At 42.0% G+C, this 19953-nt stretch overlaps 3 protein-coding genes across 3 annotated transcripts; all 3 read left to right on the top strand.

The window, feature by feature from the left end:
* Nucleotides 1-455: 455 nt before the first annotated feature.
* On the top strand, nt 456-4420 carry ptgdsa (prostaglandin D2 synthase a). The gene is made up of 7 exons (XM_076758446.1): nt 456-735; nt 2397-2536; nt 2643-2719; nt 3392-3502; nt 3592-3693; nt 3823-3854; nt 3985-4420. Exons 1-6 carry the CDS (start codon nt 640-642, stop codon nt 3852-3854), a joined length of 558 nt encoding a protein of 185 aa, XP_076614561.1. The 5' UTR covers nt 456-639; the 3' UTR covers nt 3985-4420.
* Nucleotides 4421-5049: 629 nt separating this feature from the next.
* LOC143337699 (protein AMBP-like) lies at nt 5050-6446 on the top strand. Its single transcript, XM_076757406.1, has 6 exons — nt 5050-5169; nt 5439-5584; nt 5657-5733; nt 5928-6047; nt 6124-6225; nt 6373-6446. The coding sequence occupies exons 1-6, from the start codon at nt 5050-5052 to the stop codon at nt 6384-6386; spliced, it is 579 nt and encodes a 192-aa protein (XP_076613521.1). The 3' UTR covers nt 6387-6446.
* A 1446-nt stretch (nt 6447-7892) lies between these two features.
* On the top strand, nt 7893-11659 carry LOC143338221 (protein AMBP-like). Its single transcript, XM_076758465.1, has 10 exons — nt 7893-8122; nt 8901-9043; nt 9598-9674; nt 9783-9899; nt 10133-10234; nt 10420-10472; nt 10709-10793; nt 10938-11105; nt 11200-11373; nt 11511-11659. Exons 1-10 carry the CDS (start codon nt 8003-8005, stop codon nt 11534-11536), a joined length of 1065 nt encoding a protein of 354 aa, XP_076614580.1. The 5' UTR covers nt 7893-8002; the 3' UTR covers nt 11537-11659.
* Nucleotides 11660-19953: the final 8294 nt, after the last annotated feature.

The raw sequence follows: 19953 nt of genomic DNA, 5'->3' as shown, positions 1-19953 counted from the left end.
CATTCCACAGGTAAACAGGTTGATTGGTAACAGGTGATAGTATCATGATTGGGTATGAAAGGGGCATCCTGGAACAGCTTGCAAAGGATGGAGCGAGGTTCACCACTTTGTGAACACATGATTGTATAAAGGATGTTACTACATGAGCTCAGGAACACTTCGTAAGACTGTTGTCAGTAAACACAGTTTGTTGGAAATGACTGACTTACTTGTCACTGAATATTTCTGTCGTGTCTTACGGCCACTTGAACTTAAGTAAATAATTTGAAGACTTCCCCAAACACAGCATGGTTGATGCAACACTTCTTGGTTTGTGGGACCAAATCTTGTGAGGACAGCACATGAGCTTCAGCTGATGCCAAGAGACCGCAAGCCTGATTCACCTCTGTGAAGAGAAGTCTGAATCCAGGTTGTTTTGGAGCCCCACATCTTCAACACTTGGCCACTGTTCCCCGATGCCTAGTGATGATTGGCTGACAACCCTGTGGGTGGATCAGGAGAAAAGCAAACATTGCCACAGGCTTTGCCACTCTGTGCCTGTATCTGTCGACTGCCTACAGCTCACTTTAGGCTCGGGTCAGACACCCTCTCTCAACCCCACAGTCCATCCAGCGGGCCGCTTCCTTTCTCCACACAGCCATGAGGACCACTGTGGCCACCGTTGTCATGGTGATGTTGTGCATGATGATGGCACAGGCAGACGTGAAGCCCCAGAAAGATTTCAGCCTGCAGAGGGTAAGATAGACTCACACATCTGGCTCTTTATCATTTTGGTTTTTAAGTGAATGTGTTTGAATCGTTTCATTTGAGGTTCCTCTCTCATTATTATGTTGTCTAGTAAGTGAGGGAACATTGTGTTCTGCGTGTGTGTACATCTATCTTTGTGATAACCAATTAGAGATTTTGAGGAAAGGGCTGTTTGAGGGTAAAGATTTGGCTTGAAGAGTTAGGTTATGTTGGTGCTTGGGGTCAGGCATTCAGCTGCAATGGTTAAAGTTCGGATAAGGGGCTGGGGAATGCATTAGGTCAATGAGGGCCCTCACAAGTATAAAAGTGTGCGTGCGTGCGTGCGTGCGTGCGTGCGTGCGTGCGTGCGTGCGTGCGTGCGTGCGTGCGTGCGTGCGTGCGTGCGTGTAGCCAAAGTTTGAGAACAGCTACTCAGTTGGTGACCCAAAACAAACAATTATGGGTCTAAGTCTTGCCTCGTTGCCAGTTGTTAAGAGTAATACATTTGTGAATCCCTATTTTCCTGGTTTCCTCACACATGAGAGGTTGGGAGGGGTCAGTTGGACGTTTCCCACAGTAAATGCATCACGAGAAATATTTTTGAAAGGAAGATCTTTGCTTCCTGTGTCTGTGTTGATAACTGACTGGATTTAGCCCCAAAGCATTTCAAGGATCCTTGTTCCTCCGTGTTTATCAACAGGTCGGGTACTTGCTAATCTGGTTTGAGTTAATGTAAAATACTGGACAACATCCAGCCAGAAACACTATAATTTCCATGCCTCCTTCCCTATCTACAAAGCCAAAGGCAGCTCAAAGAATAAAGAATGCAGGCACATGCAGGAGCCAGGATGCTCCATCAGAACTCAACACTCCCTCCATCAGTCACTGTTCAAACGACGTGTGTGCAGATATGAAGAAATACTGTGGTTCGCAGCAGCGTTTGTAACATGGTACAAATACAGTTTTCATGTTTTCTCACTGGGGCCCTTCATGCTAAAAATGTAAGCACTAAAAATACATGGTTATATATATAAAACATGGACACAAAATGGCACAAAGAAGAGATTTTTCTCCAATGCCCGTGCTTGGTGATAAACCGTAACTTAATGACTGGGAAAAAAGTTGCAATATATTTTTCTTATAAACAACAAATCTCCGAATAAAAAGACCAAAACCATCAATGAATTGATCCTACTGGCAGGTATTGCGTGCAAAGCCTTGCCATAGACCTCCACCTTGGTCCAAAAGCTATTAAGAACACATGAGCTGACATGTTACTTCATCACGATAAACACACTGTTTTTATTCAGAGTCAAGCTCACATAAAACCTTCACTGCTTCCTTAAATACTCACCTGTGCACCAAATCCACAGCTGAAAATAGTCAGCCCCCACACGCTATTTACTCATGTTTGATTAGCCTTAGTTAAAACTACTGTGTGTCCAGCTGTTTGTGGAAACTATATATATATATGTGACCTGTTTTTAAAGCTTTATGTTGTCAGTAGAAACCATTGGTAGGCAGGTCGTAAAGTATTGATAGACTGAGTTACATGTTGTTGGTTTTGCTTTTTTTCCTGGAATGTGTTGGCAGTGAGAAAAATCTAGCAGATTTCCAGCCACATCATATGTCAAATTGATTTTTGTGTGCCTATGTGTGTGTGTGTTTAGTTTGCAGGGAAATGGTACCGGGTGGGCCTGGCCTACGACTCTCCAAATTTTGTCCCCTACAGAGACAAACTGAAGGCCTCCATGGGCATCGTCGCAGCACTGCCAAACGGCAACGTTAACCTCACCATGTGGGACGCCACGTGAGTACACGTCTGCACAAATGGGTGGCTACAAAAATGTTTGCTCTAATCAAAGAAGGGAGGAAAAAACAGGCCGAAGAAACTGCGTCTCCTCTGTGTGCTTCAGGCCTTTAGGTTGTCAGAGTAAGGTGTACCAGTATGAGAAGACCAACGTAGCCGGACAGTTCACCTACTTCAGCACACGTAAGTCTCCGCTCACTCCGACTCATCACCTTTCCAAGAGAGAAGAGACATGTTGTTTTAGTAAGCTCTGAGATCTACTTTTTCCATGACAATGTAAATATTTGACTGGCACTCACTGAGTGAACCGCAGCAGAGGAGCAAGTTGAAAATCTGGATCTGCAACAGGACGAGCAAACAACCACAACAAGCACGCAGACGGAAGCCACGGCGCTCAGGCAGGACATGTGACAAGTATTACAGTCAAGGTTTCAGCCATTTATTGAAGCAAGATGCATTTTAGTTTGGCTGCGTTGTGAAAGTGCAGAGAAGGAGCTGGTCGGCAGCAGTGTGGCAGCGATGATGCAGAGTTCAGCACTGTTGTATGCAGACTGAATGAGCACCAAATGTTTCAGAGAGAGGTCATGGTCGTACTTGATTGGAGGAACATGTGACTATAAAATGGCCTGCCTGAACTACTGCCAGTCTGCATAAGAGGATAAAAAGCAGAGCAGCAGTTTATTATTTATTTATTTATTTATTGCAGATTGTTTAAGGCATTTTCATTCATCAGTTCCAGAAAAATGTGGACGCTGTGTGAAATATTAATTAAACCAAACGTGATGATAACATGGGTTTCTATTCATTCTCATATTTCTCTGAACGTCAACACCTCTGTGCTGTGTTTTCTGTCAGGCCATAACATGGTGAAGGACATCACAGTGGTGGAAACGAACTACACTGACTACGCTTTGGTTCTCAAGCACAAGGTTTTTAACAGAGAGTACACACAGGTGGCACTTTACGGTGAGACGCACACATTCACGTACACATTTTCTACATTACATCTAAACATGTGAGCCAGTGTGAGCCAATACGCGTCTGTGTTCTTACAGGTCGCTCTCAAAGCGCCAGAAATAATGTCATTCAGAGGTTTAAAGCCTTTGCCTTGTCCCAGGGCTTCTCCAGAGACTCTATTCTGACTCCACCTCCTGCAGGTAAAGCAGAGGGTACACACAAGCAGTATATCTACACACATGCAGTATACGTATACACATGCACACACTGATAATGGGGGCAGCTAAATGAGCTTCTTTATTGTTGTCTCTATATTTTTTTGCCAACAGAAAACTGCCCACCATCAACACCTGGACGTTAGGTGAGTCTTTTTATTTCGTTTTTTTCTCAAAAAATGTGAAAACCAGGGGAGTTACTTGTATATTCAGGTGTGTGAGTAACTTCTGTCCGACAAATCTTCAGTGTAAATGAGTTTCTGTTGCTCCCTGTAGGTTCACTGATGTGCCTGAGAGGAGGGTGGCAGCGTTTTCTGATGAGCTTTCTCACTTGCTCCCAGCATTTACTACGAAGGCCAAAGAACTCTCTTCCATCGTTCTGGCTACAAAGATGATAAATGGCAAATTTTGCTGATGAAATGTACTCAACATCATCTTCTCCTGTGCAGTCATAATAAGCAATATTGACCTCCTAGTTATTTAAATCCTTTCTCTTTTTATTTTTTCTCCTAATCACAAAACACCACAAAAAATTAACACTAAACAGTTTTTGTTGTGGTGGCTCTTTTCTGTTTTTTTCCTTTCTTCAAACTGTTTATATAAAATCTTCGGATTAAATTCTGTGTTTTAAATGTTCTCCTGAACCCCCTGAACAGAATCAACTGGGCTGTTTTACTGTGTTGACACACTTAAATAAACAGTATTAACCTCCAGACTGAGCGCAGGAGCATGTTTGAGTGTGTGTGTGTGTGTGTGTGTGTGTGTGTGTGTGTGTGTGTGTGTGTATGATTTACTGTTTGTACTGTGTACATCTGTGCATATCTGTTGTGCAGTGCTGTAGTTCACATATGAACACCAGGAGGCAGATGCTACACATCACTATACATCAGTATGTTTTTTCTTGGAAACCACACTTCATTGCTCTCTGATGTGCCACCTATTGCTAGCTAATGCTAAAGATAACTATGTAACCTGATATCACATAACCTATTACACACAAATGATTTTAGGTTATTCGATTAAAGGCAGTGTACGCAGAGTTAGGAAAATGTTGGCTTTGGTGCCCCCTGTGGCCGAGTCAGACAGCAGTCCTGTCCATACTAATTATCAGCTGTTAAATTCTCACATGTATTGATTGGTTGTTTGTTTTAGCTTCAGATTCTGAAGTCCAGTGCTGTTTGCTGATTATATGGACCAACAAACACACAGTCACATGGACACACTTCAGTGCACACACACAGGCCAAGACAGTTAAGGACACAATCACAGCTTTGTTAGATTAATACATTTTGTGGGACGACATTATTCTCAAAACCAGTTTGACCCAGAGAGGCTGGCAGGATGCAGAGAACATGGAGTCTGGTGTCTCTGCTGGTTCTGGGGTCAGCCTGGACCCTGCAAACCATCTCTGTGGTCCCAGAACCTCTTATCCTCACACAGGAGAACTTTGACCTGGGCAGGGTGAGTAGCTGAAATACAGGTTTTACCATTTTATTTATTTATTCTGTGATTAATATTATGCTACTTTTCTTACTGCAAATGTTTTCTTGCCATAATATACTTATTAAGGGACCCCCTTTGTGTCCCTTAATAAACGCTAATCCTACTGTAACTGTCTTTTGAAAAATCAAACACGAATTTCTTAGGTTTAATTACAAGCTTTGAGATCAGCATATCAATCCACATACAAATGCTTTGCAGTCCAGTACATGTTTCTCTGTCTCTTCCAGTTCATGGGGAGGTGGTATGAGGTAGCAGTGGTTTCTACTTGTCCTCACTACATGCAGCGCAAGAGTGCAAACCCCGTCATTGTAGCACTGGAGCTGCAGCAGGTTGCCCCTGGAGGAAACTTCACAATGACGGCCACTAGTTTCAGGTCAGACTCACATGCATTCTAGCTGACACACAGTTTAAAGCATTCAGTGTCTATGTGTGTGTCTGCCTATAGGAACGGCACATGTATGGAAACGTCTACAGATTATGGTTTGACCGCCACCCCAGGACGATTCTTCCACCATGTTGCAAGTACGTCTCTCCAGCTTCCTTCCTCTCTCCATCCTCTTCATCTAATTGTATATTCTGTTCCTTTCACACCACAATCACAAGGTTTTCGTGATGTTAAACGGAAAAGCAGCAAGCTCCAGCGACCACTAATCCACCACTAATATGTGTTTATAAATCTGCCATGCAATGTATTGTGAACACTTTCCTTTCTGCAGGGTTTGGAGCAGATGTTGATTCCTTCGTGGTTCATACCAACTATGATAAGTATGCAACGGTGCTTCAGCTGAGCACAGAGAAATCATCAGGAAATAAAACCACCATAGTCAAGCTTTATGGTGAGTGACAATGTTTGGATCCATCAGTACGTTTGTTTGTCAGGCTTTTGTATGAATGCAGTTCTGCCTCCCTCAGGTCGAGCTATGAATGTGACAGCTGCTGTGCTGGACGACTTCAAAACACTGGTCAGACAGCATGGAATGAGTGACGAGACAATCATCATGAACCAGAATAAAGGTACAAGCAGGAAAAGCACAGGTGTAATTAATTCCAAAAATGATGCATGCCTTTCCATTTTGGTATGATAATTGCATTAAGTTTGAAACGTGAAGGAGGCAAATCATGAAAAACACAATCCAACTCTCCATATCACTGTCTTCTCAGCGTGCTCCAGATGAGCAGGTGACAAAGCCTCGGGTACGTGCTTCACACTGTTATGTGCTCAAATGACATTCAGATACTGAAAGATCCCCATCTAATGTGGGGACCTTGTACACATGTCACTCTGAATTTGCTTCCCAGTAAGTCCTATTTTCATCTGCACATGAGCAGGATGCTGGTGATATTTGACCAGGTGAGAGGACAAGTTTAAAGGGCACATTACATAAACACTGATCTTCCTCTTTTGATTTAAAAAAAAAAAAATCCACTCATTATACACTGACTCAGGCATCCACACGTCACGCCTATTAAGGGTTTTTTGTTCCCATATATTCAATGTTATTGGCATTTTCGTCTACTTTTTGGGATATTTTTTGCCTTTATCAGACAGTGTCATCGCTGGCATTTTAGGAACTATAACAGGCTTTTTTATTTCATATCCTCATTCTGGCTCTAAGGCATGCAGCTGTGTAAATACAAAGAGAAAAAAACATGACACGTTTCTGTCCAGTTTAAGCATATATCAGTAACTGTTTGTTCACTGTTACAGGGTGAGGGATCATGTGGAATAACTGAAGAGGGGGATCAGCACACAAACAGTCACCAGACGTCACATTGTCACACCATTAATGCACCGAGGGTGGAAAACATTTTCTTCAGCAGATAAAACGACACTGTACTGACTTCCTGTGGTTACAGTACATATTTTATGAATACTACATGTCAGTACTCTGTATCTCTCTTTAATCATGGTATTTGAAAAGCTTGGTATGTTAAAATTATTTGGTGATTTGCAAATGAAGTGATTCAGTGTTTATCTGAGTGCATTTGACCTTTGAGTGCTCAAACTGCACACTGCAAAAAGTTTTGAAATATTGTTGAGACTGTGTTGGTTGTCTGAATATCACTTTTCAAACTTTAAATAAAGATAATATAAGAAAGGGAAAGAAAAATGTAGAATCCTACACAGCTGACTTGATAAAACTCAAACACCAAACCATTAAGGAATCTGTAGCTTTCTACCAATCCATCTCCCCCTTAAAATCAAATAAATAGTTATGAGCAGGTAGATCTATTGGTTGGAGTTAGCATTCTGATTCCAACTAATATGTTGTCACAGATTATGCACGTTTTAATTAATCATGGAGGGAACTGTGCTGAGGTCCCTCTAATGCAGAATAGACAGAAAGCAATAGCTGAGGCCTGAGGTGAATATGCATGGGAAGTCTTGATTAATGCACAGTGTCATTCAAAAGCTAATTAGCTTTCTGTATGTATGCAACATAATACACAATACAGGATAAAACATTATGTAGCCGTTAGTCATTAGTCTGTCAGGTCAGGACATGTATTGATCGGTTGATGTTGCCAAATCTCTGGAGTCCAATGTTTAAGTGGTCAGCTGCCAGGCAAGTCAGAGCACAGAGAGAGACAGAGGAGCAGAACTTTGCTCTTTTACTTGTTTGTTTTTTGCTTTGCTGTGGGAGTGAGTGCATGCACAGCACACAATGCACAGGTCAATGCCCTGTCCCCCTTTGAGAGGGAGTGTAAGATACTGTTGGGTAACGAGGTGGCCCCCTTCCTGGGATCCAGTTTCAGATTTCAGAAACAAGCAGGCAGACGGGCCGATAGGATGCAGAAAGCGGTGTTTCTCGTTTCCCTGCTGGTCCTGGGGTGGAGCTGGACCCTCCAGGGGCTGCCTGTACTCTCAGAACCTCTCTACACCACGCAGGAGAACTTTGATATCACCCAGGTGAGCGACCGCGTTCTGAAGTCTTTCATGTTATTTTTCCCATTTTATGTGTAACGTTCTGTTGCAGATTCAGTGTAAAAAGGTAAAAGGCAGCGATGCAGAAATGCACTTCAGTGCTTATTGCGTTCTCTGTTCCAGCCGTTTCTTTCTGTCTTTAGACGAATATCTTTTTGATAATAAAATGTTCCATCATGCAGGCAGTGGAAAGTTTCATGTGTTAATTATCTGAATATACACATCCCGAATAGAGGATAAAACCTCCAATGACCTTTATGCATCAAACATTGAAAAGGTTTGAGCAGTTTAGGATAGAGACAAATAGTCAAATATGCCTTCATTAAATACACATAAGTAAGCATGACATCGTCTGCATAAAGGGAGCTTTTTTGTCTTGTGTCGAATGGCCAAAGGTTTTTTATTGTGAGGTTTATTGTAGTGAGCCCTTCAAAGGGCTTGATATCTATCATAAACTGCAGAGAATATTGCAAAATATTTCCAAATCTTGGAATTTTTTCACTGATTTTATGTGCTAGGCATTACTGGTCTCAGCAATTATTATCGTTTATACATATATATATATATATATATATATTTTTTTTTAATCTGTAACATCTTTATTTTTATAGCACTTTATAAATGTGTTTTGAAATAAACTGGGTTAAACTTTTTTATGTTTTTGGTCTGCTTTACTGAACCAACAATATCTATTTCAGTTATAGATTTTATGTAGCATTATGTAAGTAAAATATAAGTATTTTTTTTTACCTCTTTCTAACAGTTTTTGGGAACCTGGTATGATGTTGCTGTGGCAACAACATGTACCCATATGCTCAGTCAAAAGAGAGACGCAGCCATTGGTAAATTGGTCCTGCAGAGCAGCACCACTGAAGGCAAACTCAAGTCCACCCGAACTGTACTCAGGTGTGTAAGTGCATGTGCCACATGTTTACACAGACACACAGACAGACAGACAGACAGACAGACAGACAGACAGACACACACACACACACATACAGAGTAATGCACAAAAATGTGTCAAAATACATGTTTGTGAAAGTTAGAAATCTTTTATCATCAGTTACATTGAAATGAGAAAATATATTCAATAAATGATCATCTTTAACACCTCTTAAACTTTGACTCTTTAAACATTTTCATCCTGTGAGATATCAGGAAAAACAAGCATGACGGTTTAATTAACAGTCAAATGTGTTTATTTTGTAATTCGTAATGAGGATATATTTAAGCACTTTTATTGAAGTAGGATTTTGAATGTAGGACTTTTACTTGGAGCTGAGTATTTCTACATTATTGTATTGCTTCTTTCCTTAAAATTCAAGGCTGACAGTGTTTTATAGTTATCTGATATGTCCTGCACAGATTTAGACAGCAGCTCCATTAAATACGAGCACACAGATATAAACTGTCACACATAGTTTGTTCCACTACTGACTTATTTTTTTGTGCATGTGCAGAAATGGAAAATGTAAGGAGATGTCTGGGGACTATGAACTGACCTCCACACCAGGACGATTCTTGTACCACATCACTAGTATGTCTCCCTCTCTCTCTCTTTCTGTCTCTAGCTGTACATTCTGAAGAGCTGGGAGTGAGAACAGGTTGATATGATCGACGTTATCTCTCCTTGTTCTTTCAACAGGGTGGAGGGCAGACGTGGATGCCTATGTGGTTCACACCAACTACAATGAGTATGCGATAGTGATAATGAGCAAACAGAAGCCATCGGGGATCAAGAGCACCTCAGTTAAGCTTTACAGTGAGTGGACGCTCGCTATAGATGCACTGGAACATTTCATTATGTTCTTTACTTGTTGTTGTTATTATTGTGGAAAGTTCCATTTCAGTTTTGACTCCGTTCAGTAAACTAAAAGAAGCAGTTTTTCAGTGGCATGTATGAATGATTTTGGTGAATCCAAACCTCAAACCCTTGACACCATATTGGAGTTTTAGTTTACATGTGCTTTGTCTTAATGACTCCGTCTTCCTCAGGTCGAACTAAGACTGTGAGAGCCTCGGTGCTGGAGGACTTCAAAACACTGGCCAGAGAACAGGGACTGAGCGACGACAATATTATCACTAAGAAGGACAAAGGTACAACACAGACAGACTAAATCACCTCTATATGAAACATTCAGACAATAATTGACTGAAGACACATGGAGAGAGATGTTAATATGACCCTTCAGAATGTCCTACAAGAGGAAACGTATAACAAAAACACTAGTGAATGGTGAATGGTTGTCTATATGACGTGTTTTCATTTCATCTCTGTGCAGGTGACTGTGTTCCTGAGCCGGCAGCAGAGCCAGCAGCTCAGACTGCAGCTCAGGTACTCAAAATATACTCATTAATATAGCCTAAATTGTCTTTTTATGCATGCTTACATTTCTATTAAAACACACTACAAACTAATTTGATACATATATTTAGGATGCAACTGTACAAAAATGTATTTTTGAGTTGTGTTGCTGTCTGAAAGGGTTTTGAAATAAGGGGAATAGGGGAATATTTGGGGTTCAGGTGGCTTTGTATATCTGATGGCATCTGCCTGTGGCTGTGACACAGCGGAGAAAGAGGAATGTGGTGCCCTCATTGGCTGCTGCAGACGTGGAAGGTTCTGGTGATGATACGCCTCTTTTTAATGGAACTGGTAGGTGATCAGCTTAGATATTGTACAGCACCATACATTCATGAATATAAATGTGTTACGTTGAATACAAGATAAGCGATCCTGACTCTGATGTTACAGCTAATGGGTATCTACCCTTCCTTGTGCTATCCCTCTCCCTCATAGAGTCCTGTGAAGCAGCACCAGACACAGGACCGTGTTTCGGGCTGCACCACCGGTACTTCTACAACTCCTCCTCGATGAGCTGCGAACTCTTCAAGTATGGAGGGTGTTTGGGCAACCAGAACAACTTTGAAAATGAGAGAGAGTGTCTGCAGCGATGTCGCACTGAGGGTGAGGAGTGAGATATGAAAATACAATACCTGCCTATAATTATACAAGAATTTGCGTCATCAATATTTTACACTCCGCTGTTGTGTCTCCCCAGCTGTGTGCCGTCTTCCTATGGCAGCCCAACCCTGCACAGGCCAACCCCTCATCTGGGCCTTTGACTCCACCGCCGGTCTGTGTGTGGCCTACAAAATGGGCTTCTGCCAGGCCAACGCCAACAAGTTCTACAGCAGGGCTGAGTGTGAGGAGTACTGCGGGGTGGTGAAAGATGGTGAGATGATAAAGGAGAAATACAGGACAGGGACATCTGGTGAAGGCCTGCACAGCTGTTTGTGTTCATGCAAATGCAATACTAAATCTCCACACACACATAATCAAAGTATTTAATGTATTTTTGGTCTTTTACAGATGCAGACCTCCTGAGGGCTAACTGAGTGAGATGAGGAAATATTGCTAATCTGAACTCATTATACAGAGATGAAACATGAACTAGCAATACATAAAATATGTGAAGTTATATCACAATAAGTTACCAATAAAACAAGACATTACTCTGCTTGACTGGTGTTATTTATTATTATTATTATTATTTATTTTTATTTTTTTACTGTTTATAGGATTCCCATGATGCAGTTGCTTCCTGGAGTGCATTAATACATATTTACGTATTTCATACCAAGGCTGGACATGATTAGCAATTAGACTAAATGTATTATATAACAGTTTAACCCACAATATTCTGACGGCCCACTCGCAGAATTATTTATTCCTCCGACACCTCAAAGCAAGGATTGCAGCAATAAAAGCGCCATTACACTCAATTTGTGATAAGTGACGAGTAATAAATATGGTAAATGGCCTCCATTTAAGAATATATAGCCAAAATATGGGTAGAAATACCTTAAATATGTATGTAGAGGGCAAAACTTAAGATTCTAAATATATAAATATAGATATTCATGTAGATAAATATACAACAAATTGTTTTTTTGGGAGAACAACTAAATACACCATTAGAGAAAATGTGAAAATAATCAGTTTCTGTGGTATTTTTTTTATTGAACTTGGACTAGTATAAGGCTTTATGCTGTGGTCCAATCGTGTATTCCAGCTAATAGGTCCCACACATAGTCATCTGCAAGCATGTATTTGCAAAAAATACATATACAGGCAGGAAAAAACTTCTATTTCAACATGTTCAAACTTCTATTACTCAATGCCAGTAGCACTTACAGTGATTCTACAGGGGGTACAAGTTCAGAGTGTTACCTTTCAAAAGAGACCAAAACCACACATGAACTCCAAATGGTTCAAGAACAGCTATCAGTTTACTTTGGGTTTGCCTTGGATAGATGTTTCAGGATCATTTTTACCGGACTGGAGAGGGCTTAGATCCACCAGCCAAACCCTCAGACCCTGAAACAAACTCTCTGAAAAAACATTGTTTATACAGACCCTCTTCATGTTCGAGTATGAATCCATTAACATACAAAGAAATTCACATGCACATGCAGCTGTGTGTGGGACCCCGAACAATGAAGGAATAGAGCCAATCTCATCATAACACAAGGATTATGTGGGGTTTTGCCATCTGCGTTCCCAGTGTTTTGCATTGACTGGGCATAACCAGGAGGGGGCGATATTGCTCTGTTTACAGATGATTCATATGTTTCACATAATCTCAATCACATACATGCACAAATATTTTATAAAGTGAAAGACACAACAGATCCTTCTTCATTCCTGTGTCATGAGCTCGTCTTCTTTCAGTCTAACGCTCTCCTTGCTGCTCATGTTTTTGCTTCTTTACAACAAATGAGTTGTTCAATGCTGCAAAATCACCATATACCCTCACCACCACTGCTCGCTCTCTCTCTCTCTCTCTCTCTCTCTCTCTCTCTCTCTCTCTCTCTCTCTCTATCTTGTGAAGGAGCCAGGTTTCCTGGACTGAGTTCCCAGAGTTCCCGGCTGCTGGCAATATAGAATGCTGGGAATATCCGGAGAGGAAGGGGAAGTGACATCACGGCGGTGACCTTCCGTACCAGGCCATATCACCTGGTGCTGGCTGGAGGACAGCTACCAAACAAGTATACACACACACACACACACACACACACACACACCACACACACACACTGAGATAACCAGAAGCACACTCAATGAGAAACCTTATTGACACACTTCAGTTTGCTTTCCAGGAGAAGAGAAAGAGAGGAGGAAAACTGCGAGCAAGTTCCCATGAAGAGAGAGAGGAAGCGAGCCAAGTGGTCATGCTGAAAACGTTCCAGTACCTTTGCACAGACCGGCTGAGCTGACCACATATTTGACAGGAAAATTCCCTCCACACACAAAACTCAGTCCGTCCCACAGTGTGTGGTGCTGTGCAAACCTGCTCCCTCCAAACGCTTTAATAAAACACAGGGCTTGAATTAGTTTATCGCATTAGAAGGAGGTTTAAGAAAGGAGACAGCTGGAAGGATGAAAGCAGACTTCCATCCTCCCCGACTGTGCACAGTAGTGCCAATACTGTCCATGTGAAGCTGAAGGCCTCTGGTTTGTCCATCATTCTGTAGTAAGCATGCTCCACCCTCAGCCAGACCTTCAGCAGTACTTCTGCTTGAACACCACAGGGTCCATATCCTGAAACCACTTCTCTTAGCAGATATGAAACATGGGGATTTTTCTCTCTAGGCACATATTTTTGACCAAACACGAATGACCAGTGGTGAAAAATGAAAGTACACATGTAAAACAGACACATAATAAATGTACTTTTACATAAGTACAGTACAGTTTTGAGGTACACTATGATATTTCCATTTTGTGCTATTATATATCATATATTTGACACCACTACATTCATTTAACAGCTGTTGTTCTAATTACTTTTCATAGTCACCTCATGCTGTCATACATAATAATCTGTCCTGCAGGCCATTTTTCTGCTACTTTGACTTTTGATACCTCAAGTACATGTTGTTGTACTTTTTCTTTCCGTAGGATTTTGAATGCAGGAATTATTTCTTATACATTGTTTTATTGGTACTTTTACTTAAGCAAAGGATGTTACAAAAAAAAATCCTCCACCAACACTAAAACAAAGTGAAAGTGGGAGAGAAAAAAAGAAGGAGTCCTATAATGGCCAATCAGGAAGAGAGGGAGGAGGGAGGAGGAGGGAGGAGGAGCAGCGGGGTGAGGATGGAGGGAATGGGAGAGGCAGAGTGTGTGTGGTGGAGACGTCATTATGCAGGATGACAAAAGGAGACGGGATTCTCTGGTCAGCTGCTGCTGCTGCTGCTGCCACTGTCTATTGTCCTGCCGACAGAGGACCCCCCTCCACACACACACACACACACACACACACACACACACACACACACATTACTCTCTCATCTTATGTTGGACAGCATTTTCTTTCCTTCTTCAAGTTCAACTCTGATTGCGTGGCCCACCAACTGGCAGCCCCCAACATTTAAAGACCCCGCGAATCCCCTCCCCTAAACCCCAGCTGTGTCATCTGAGTGTTTTCAGTCACTCTGAGATCGAACAGATGTTTTCTCCAGAAAGACAGACTCCAGAAAAGGTTGCAAAGGCATTCACATGTGGAAGGAAAGCAAGAAAAATACCCAAATACGACTCAATTAGAAGTAAGATGAAAACTAGTTGATGAAAACCATTAAAGTAAAAATAAAAAATAAATATTTGCTTGCAAGTTTTTACAAAGTGAATAAATCCTACCAAGTAATGTCTTTGCCTGTCAGTACTGTGGTGGCCAGCAGCTCTCTCATAAATCACTTTATGAGGGACAAGAGATTCATATAAAATGTTAATGGAATATCCATCTGAATGTGTCAACACAGAATAATGGAAAACAAATATCAATACGTAATAAAGGGAGTTGCTACTCACTGCTTTACTAGCCCTAATAGACTAACAATACCTTTGATATGTTAGCTTCATAATCTAGTTTAAAAGCATTCTTTGAATTCCATGCTAACATTAATTTAAGTGTGTGCTGTTTATTAGCTAAGTGGTAGTCTGCCTAATCCAAACTCCACTTTAGAGAGTCGCTGATTTAAGACCTTTTTTTAAAAAAAAAAAAAGAAAGAAAAAAGAAAAACTAGAAGTGCATGAAAAAGCTGCTCAATTAAACTAACGAGAGTGCTTGTAATTAGTTGTTTTCCACCCATTGAGATGTTTTATAAGAGGAGGTGATAAATTCAGCCAACTAATAGAAGCAGCTATGAATGAAGCCCCTTTCTTCCCTTTGTGTGTGCCGTGCGTATGCATGCGCCTCACGTAGTCGCTAAAGGTGCTGAGCTCTGCAACATCGTTTATCTACCTCCCTGGTGTTTCTTCAGGCGCTGCGCAGTGGTGTCTGAGCACGTATCATGTTGAGTATCAGAATGTGTTGACGTGTTTGCGTTCGTGTGTACAGTCAGTGCCAGCTCCTAAATGTGTAAACGCAATTTCTCTGTGTGTCTCTGTGCTCAAGTCAGTCCAGAGCAACTGACCCTTGACCAACTGACCTCAAGAATATTCAGCCCTCCAGTGTCGCTGCACAGTGTGTGAAACTCTGGGTCATTCTCCTTTGATTGGCCTCTCTTTGACACACACACACATAGGGTGTATGACCACTCGGTGACACTCGCAGACAGACAGACACAATAGGAGACCCAGCGCATTCCTTTCCCCAGGTGGCTTAAAAGACGCAACCAGATCAATGGCCTAATGGGCTCCAAAGCAATGGGCGACAATCATTAACCCCCAGCGAGTGTCAGTCGCTCATAGCCCTGACCAGACAATTGTGTGACCACTGTGTGCTCATATACACACTATTGTGTGAGGGGTTCTGTCGTGTGGAGCTGGTTAACTGACGAGGGGGTCTAACTTAGGGCATGAGATGGTGAGGACATGTGTTGTCTTGACCTGAGAAAACTGCGGAAAACTGGACATTAGTATGTGCAAAAAAAAAAGGTGTCCCATGCAGGTCTTTACATTTACACAAGTACATGTATTTAACTTTGCCTGTTACTTTTTTTTTTACTTTTACATGAGTAAAAGATCTCAATCCATCTTCCTCCACTGTTGTTGTTGAGTCCTCTAACTTTGTCTTTGAGAGAGATAGTTGTGACTTTGTGGTTTGAATTGACAAACTGAACAACAATCTCTTATCTCAACATATGATAGTTGGCTTTTTCTCCCAGTTCACAGTGCGATGGTCATCATCAGATTGTGGCCCTCAGACTAACCAACCACCAAACCCGTTGGTTTCTGCACCTGCTCTGATTCATGATTTGTACAATCCTGATTCCAAAAGTTGGGATGCTGCGTAAAAAAGTAGAAGTTAAATCATTTGCAAACAAACTGTGTTCATCGACAGCTTTCTGAAGCATTCCTGACCCCATGTACTAATATCCCTTATACAATCACATGTTCACAAAGTGGTGAACAAATTCAGAATAAGCACATATTTACAAAAATCAATGAAGTTAATGAGGTAAAACATCAAAGAACTTGTCATTGTACTGCAAATTCTCCGGCACTTTAAAAACTTAGATCCACAGCAAACATATTAATCGTTTTGGGCATTTCAGTTCCAACGACTCTGCTGCTTAACAAACAAATAAACATCATCAGGCACAGTTTTATTTCAACCTGTGTACTCCACCCTGCACTGTTGTCTTGCCCTCTCTTCTTCACTTCACCCCCCAACAGCTCTCAGATTCAGCAGGAGCTCTCCATCCCTCTTTCTCCTCCAGGCCCCAGCTCCGATTCCACTGAGTCCCATGTGTGTGTGTGTGTGTGTGTGTGTGTGTGTGTGTGTGTGTGTGTGTGTGTGTGTGTGTGTGTGTTTGTGTGTGTGTGTGTGTGCGTGCGTGTGTGTGTGGAGGGCTGGTGGTAGGAGAACAATGGGCAGTAAGGGGGCTGGCTGAATAAGACCATTGAGTCTGCTCAGCCAAACAGAAAAGCATCTTCCATCTCACTTCAAAACCCACAGTTTCACTCTGTACAACCAGGCCTTTATTCTCCGTAATTACTCCCTGACACACATGTTTACACACATGCGCGCGCACACACACACACACACACACACTAACACACATACACATACATACATATCTATAAATACATATTATGGGTGCACTAATAATAAAAATGGCACAGTCCAACTGACTCTTGACAGTCTAGAAGTGTGTCCAGTGTCAGTTCAATGGTTCAGACGATAGAGCTCATGAATTCATCACAACAGCTGGAACTGAAGGTTCACTTACAGAAGTGATGTTTTGTAAAATGACACAGCTGAATGTCCACAAAGCTGTCTTAATTCCATAATTAATGGGTTGATCAGTGCTGAAGCTCCAGCAGCAGTGCATGCAGTGTCTTACTGTTGTACCTGTGATGTCAGTCATGCCTTTGCATTTATTTTGATTATGGATATTTAATTTGTAAAAATATGGTCTGGTATAGTGGCTGTAGCTGTAATATACATGCATAGTTACCTTTCCTACATTTTCCAATCTATTACAATATTTTCTGGATATCATTTTAGGGACATGAACTTTACCCTTTGTCACGTTTGGCCTTCAGTTTCAGTTCAATAAAGTTTGAAGCTATTCCAGTCAGAGCGTACTCTCTCCTCAATTTGCTCTTCACCTGCAGCTGACCTAAATATAGGATGGGATGTGCACTTTCTCACCCTCCTGCATTCTTTCAAAAGCCCACAGCCAGAGAGAAACAATTCAGCCAGTGCATACAGAGATTAATTTCCAAAGCCACCTAAGCCTCAATTTCTTTACCGTAATAGAAAAAATAGCTGCAACAGCTGTGTCACAATATGTATTAACAACCTAATTCGCTGTAAGCCCTTTAACAAGAGGTATTATCCTCAACAGGCTGTCAGACAAAGGCAGCAGGCCTTGACAGAGAAAGTGCTGTCACAGAGTGCAGTATTACCCACAGTTTTTGTCAGTGTTACGCTGGACAATTTAAACTCCACCAAGCTCGTTAGCCTAGATCCAGCCCTGCGGCCAGCCTGTTCATTGTGCATCCAGCACACTGAATCATTGTGTAGGAGGATAATCCATACAGGGTAATTGTTACACCCTATCATGCAACACATAACGACAGCAGGATTTAGGTATGGGTGGATGGGTGGGTTGATATATCTGTCCGAATGACATGTGTAGGTAGATACGAAGCATTTAGAATGCAAACGGGAGCAGACGAGTTTCAACAGAGACTCAGCGTTTGTGTCAAAATGGCCTCAAACACACACCCAACACACTCACCTTAGAGTCCAGCTGGGCGAGGTCATGACACAGTGGCCCCATCAGATCCATGAGCATGTGTGTGTGTGTTTGTGTGTGACTATCTATCTATCTATCTGTCTGTCTGTCTGTCTGTCTGTCTATAAATACATACAAACACAGCCTTCAATCCCCTCCCCACCCAGCTAGCAGCAGGTCTGTGTGTTGGAATGGCATGGCATCTAACACACATGCACACACACACACACACACACACACACTCACACAGAGGAACAAAGGGTGCAGGAGACGTGGTGTTAGAGTTGTGCGTGTGTGTGTGTGTGTGTGTGTGTGTGTGTGTGTGTGTGTGTGTGTGTGTGTGTGTTTGTCAGGGACAGGCAAAGGCTGGACTGGAGGGAGGGGGGTGGGGTGCTGAAGCTCCATATGGGCACCCCACCCCTTGTATCCCCCCCTCCACCCCCCCTGCAAACAGGCAGATGTCAAATGGGACGTGCCTCCCTGATGGGGCACAGGGTCACACTGCACAGGGGTAAATAACAGAACAGGAGGGACAGAGAAATGCCTTCCTGCCAACACCCCCCACCCCATCCCCCCGTTCCCCAAACACACTAAAAGAGATGCACATGCTACCAGAAAAAGCTGCTGACACAAACATGCCAACACACAGACACGGGCAATGAATCATGATCAGTCTGGCTACTTCTAGTGTAACGTATTGAACATGACTTTTGATCAAATCCAGTCACTTCCAGATTAGTTCCCTTGAAAAAAAAAAATCTATGAAAAATATAAGGAAATTGAACAAGAAATATTTCCAACCTATGTGAGCCTCATTTGTAACTGTGATATGAAAATAGATGGAGGCAACATTCTGATAGCTCTTCAGATAATGACTGTTTTCAAGCTTTCATCAAGTTCAATGGTGCATTTATGGTCATTTTTGTTTTATTGCTGTGTTTTGAATCAGTTTCATATTTCTATTCTCGCTGCCTCTTTTTACAACATCAAACTCCATCCAGGGACAAGCATTGCCAGTTTGTTTCGTCCATTTCCTTCTAATATTTCAACCTACTGCAATTGATATAAGTGCGGTGGCAGAAATATCAGGCACACCTCTCAGGATAATTCACTACAATTGAAACTACAGCCTCCAAAATGTCTGTAAAGTTGGATCAACACCTCTCTAAAACGCTTTTTATCGAACATCTCAACTTTCACTGAAGTTAGCATTTACTGCAGGGCAGAGTTATTTTTGGCTAGGTGTACCTAATAAATTGTCACCTGAGTATGTAAATTACTCAACACCAGAGAGAGATTGGTGTGTGTGTGTGTGTGTGTGTGTGTGTGTGTGTGTGTGTGTGTGTGTGTGCTTGTGTGCATGTGAAGGATGCATGTCTCTAATGTGCCTGGCACTATTTGGATAGGAAGAGAGGTGCAACTGGACTCACGGACAGGTGCAACTTGTATGTGTGTGTGGAGGTATGGGCTGCAGTCCTAAACAAAGCAGGGGAATGGAGACACACACACACACACACACACACACACACACACACACACACACACACAGGCTGTTCTCTGTG

The sequence above is a fragment of the Chaetodon auriga genome, chromosome 19, assembly GCF_051107435.1.
Source record: "Chaetodon auriga isolate fChaAug3 chromosome 19, fChaAug3.hap1, whole genome shotgun sequence".
Taxonomy (NCBI): domain Eukaryota; kingdom Metazoa; phylum Chordata; class Actinopteri; order Chaetodontiformes; family Chaetodontidae; genus Chaetodon; species Chaetodon auriga.
This window is presented reverse-complemented; position numbering and strand designations above follow the sequence as displayed.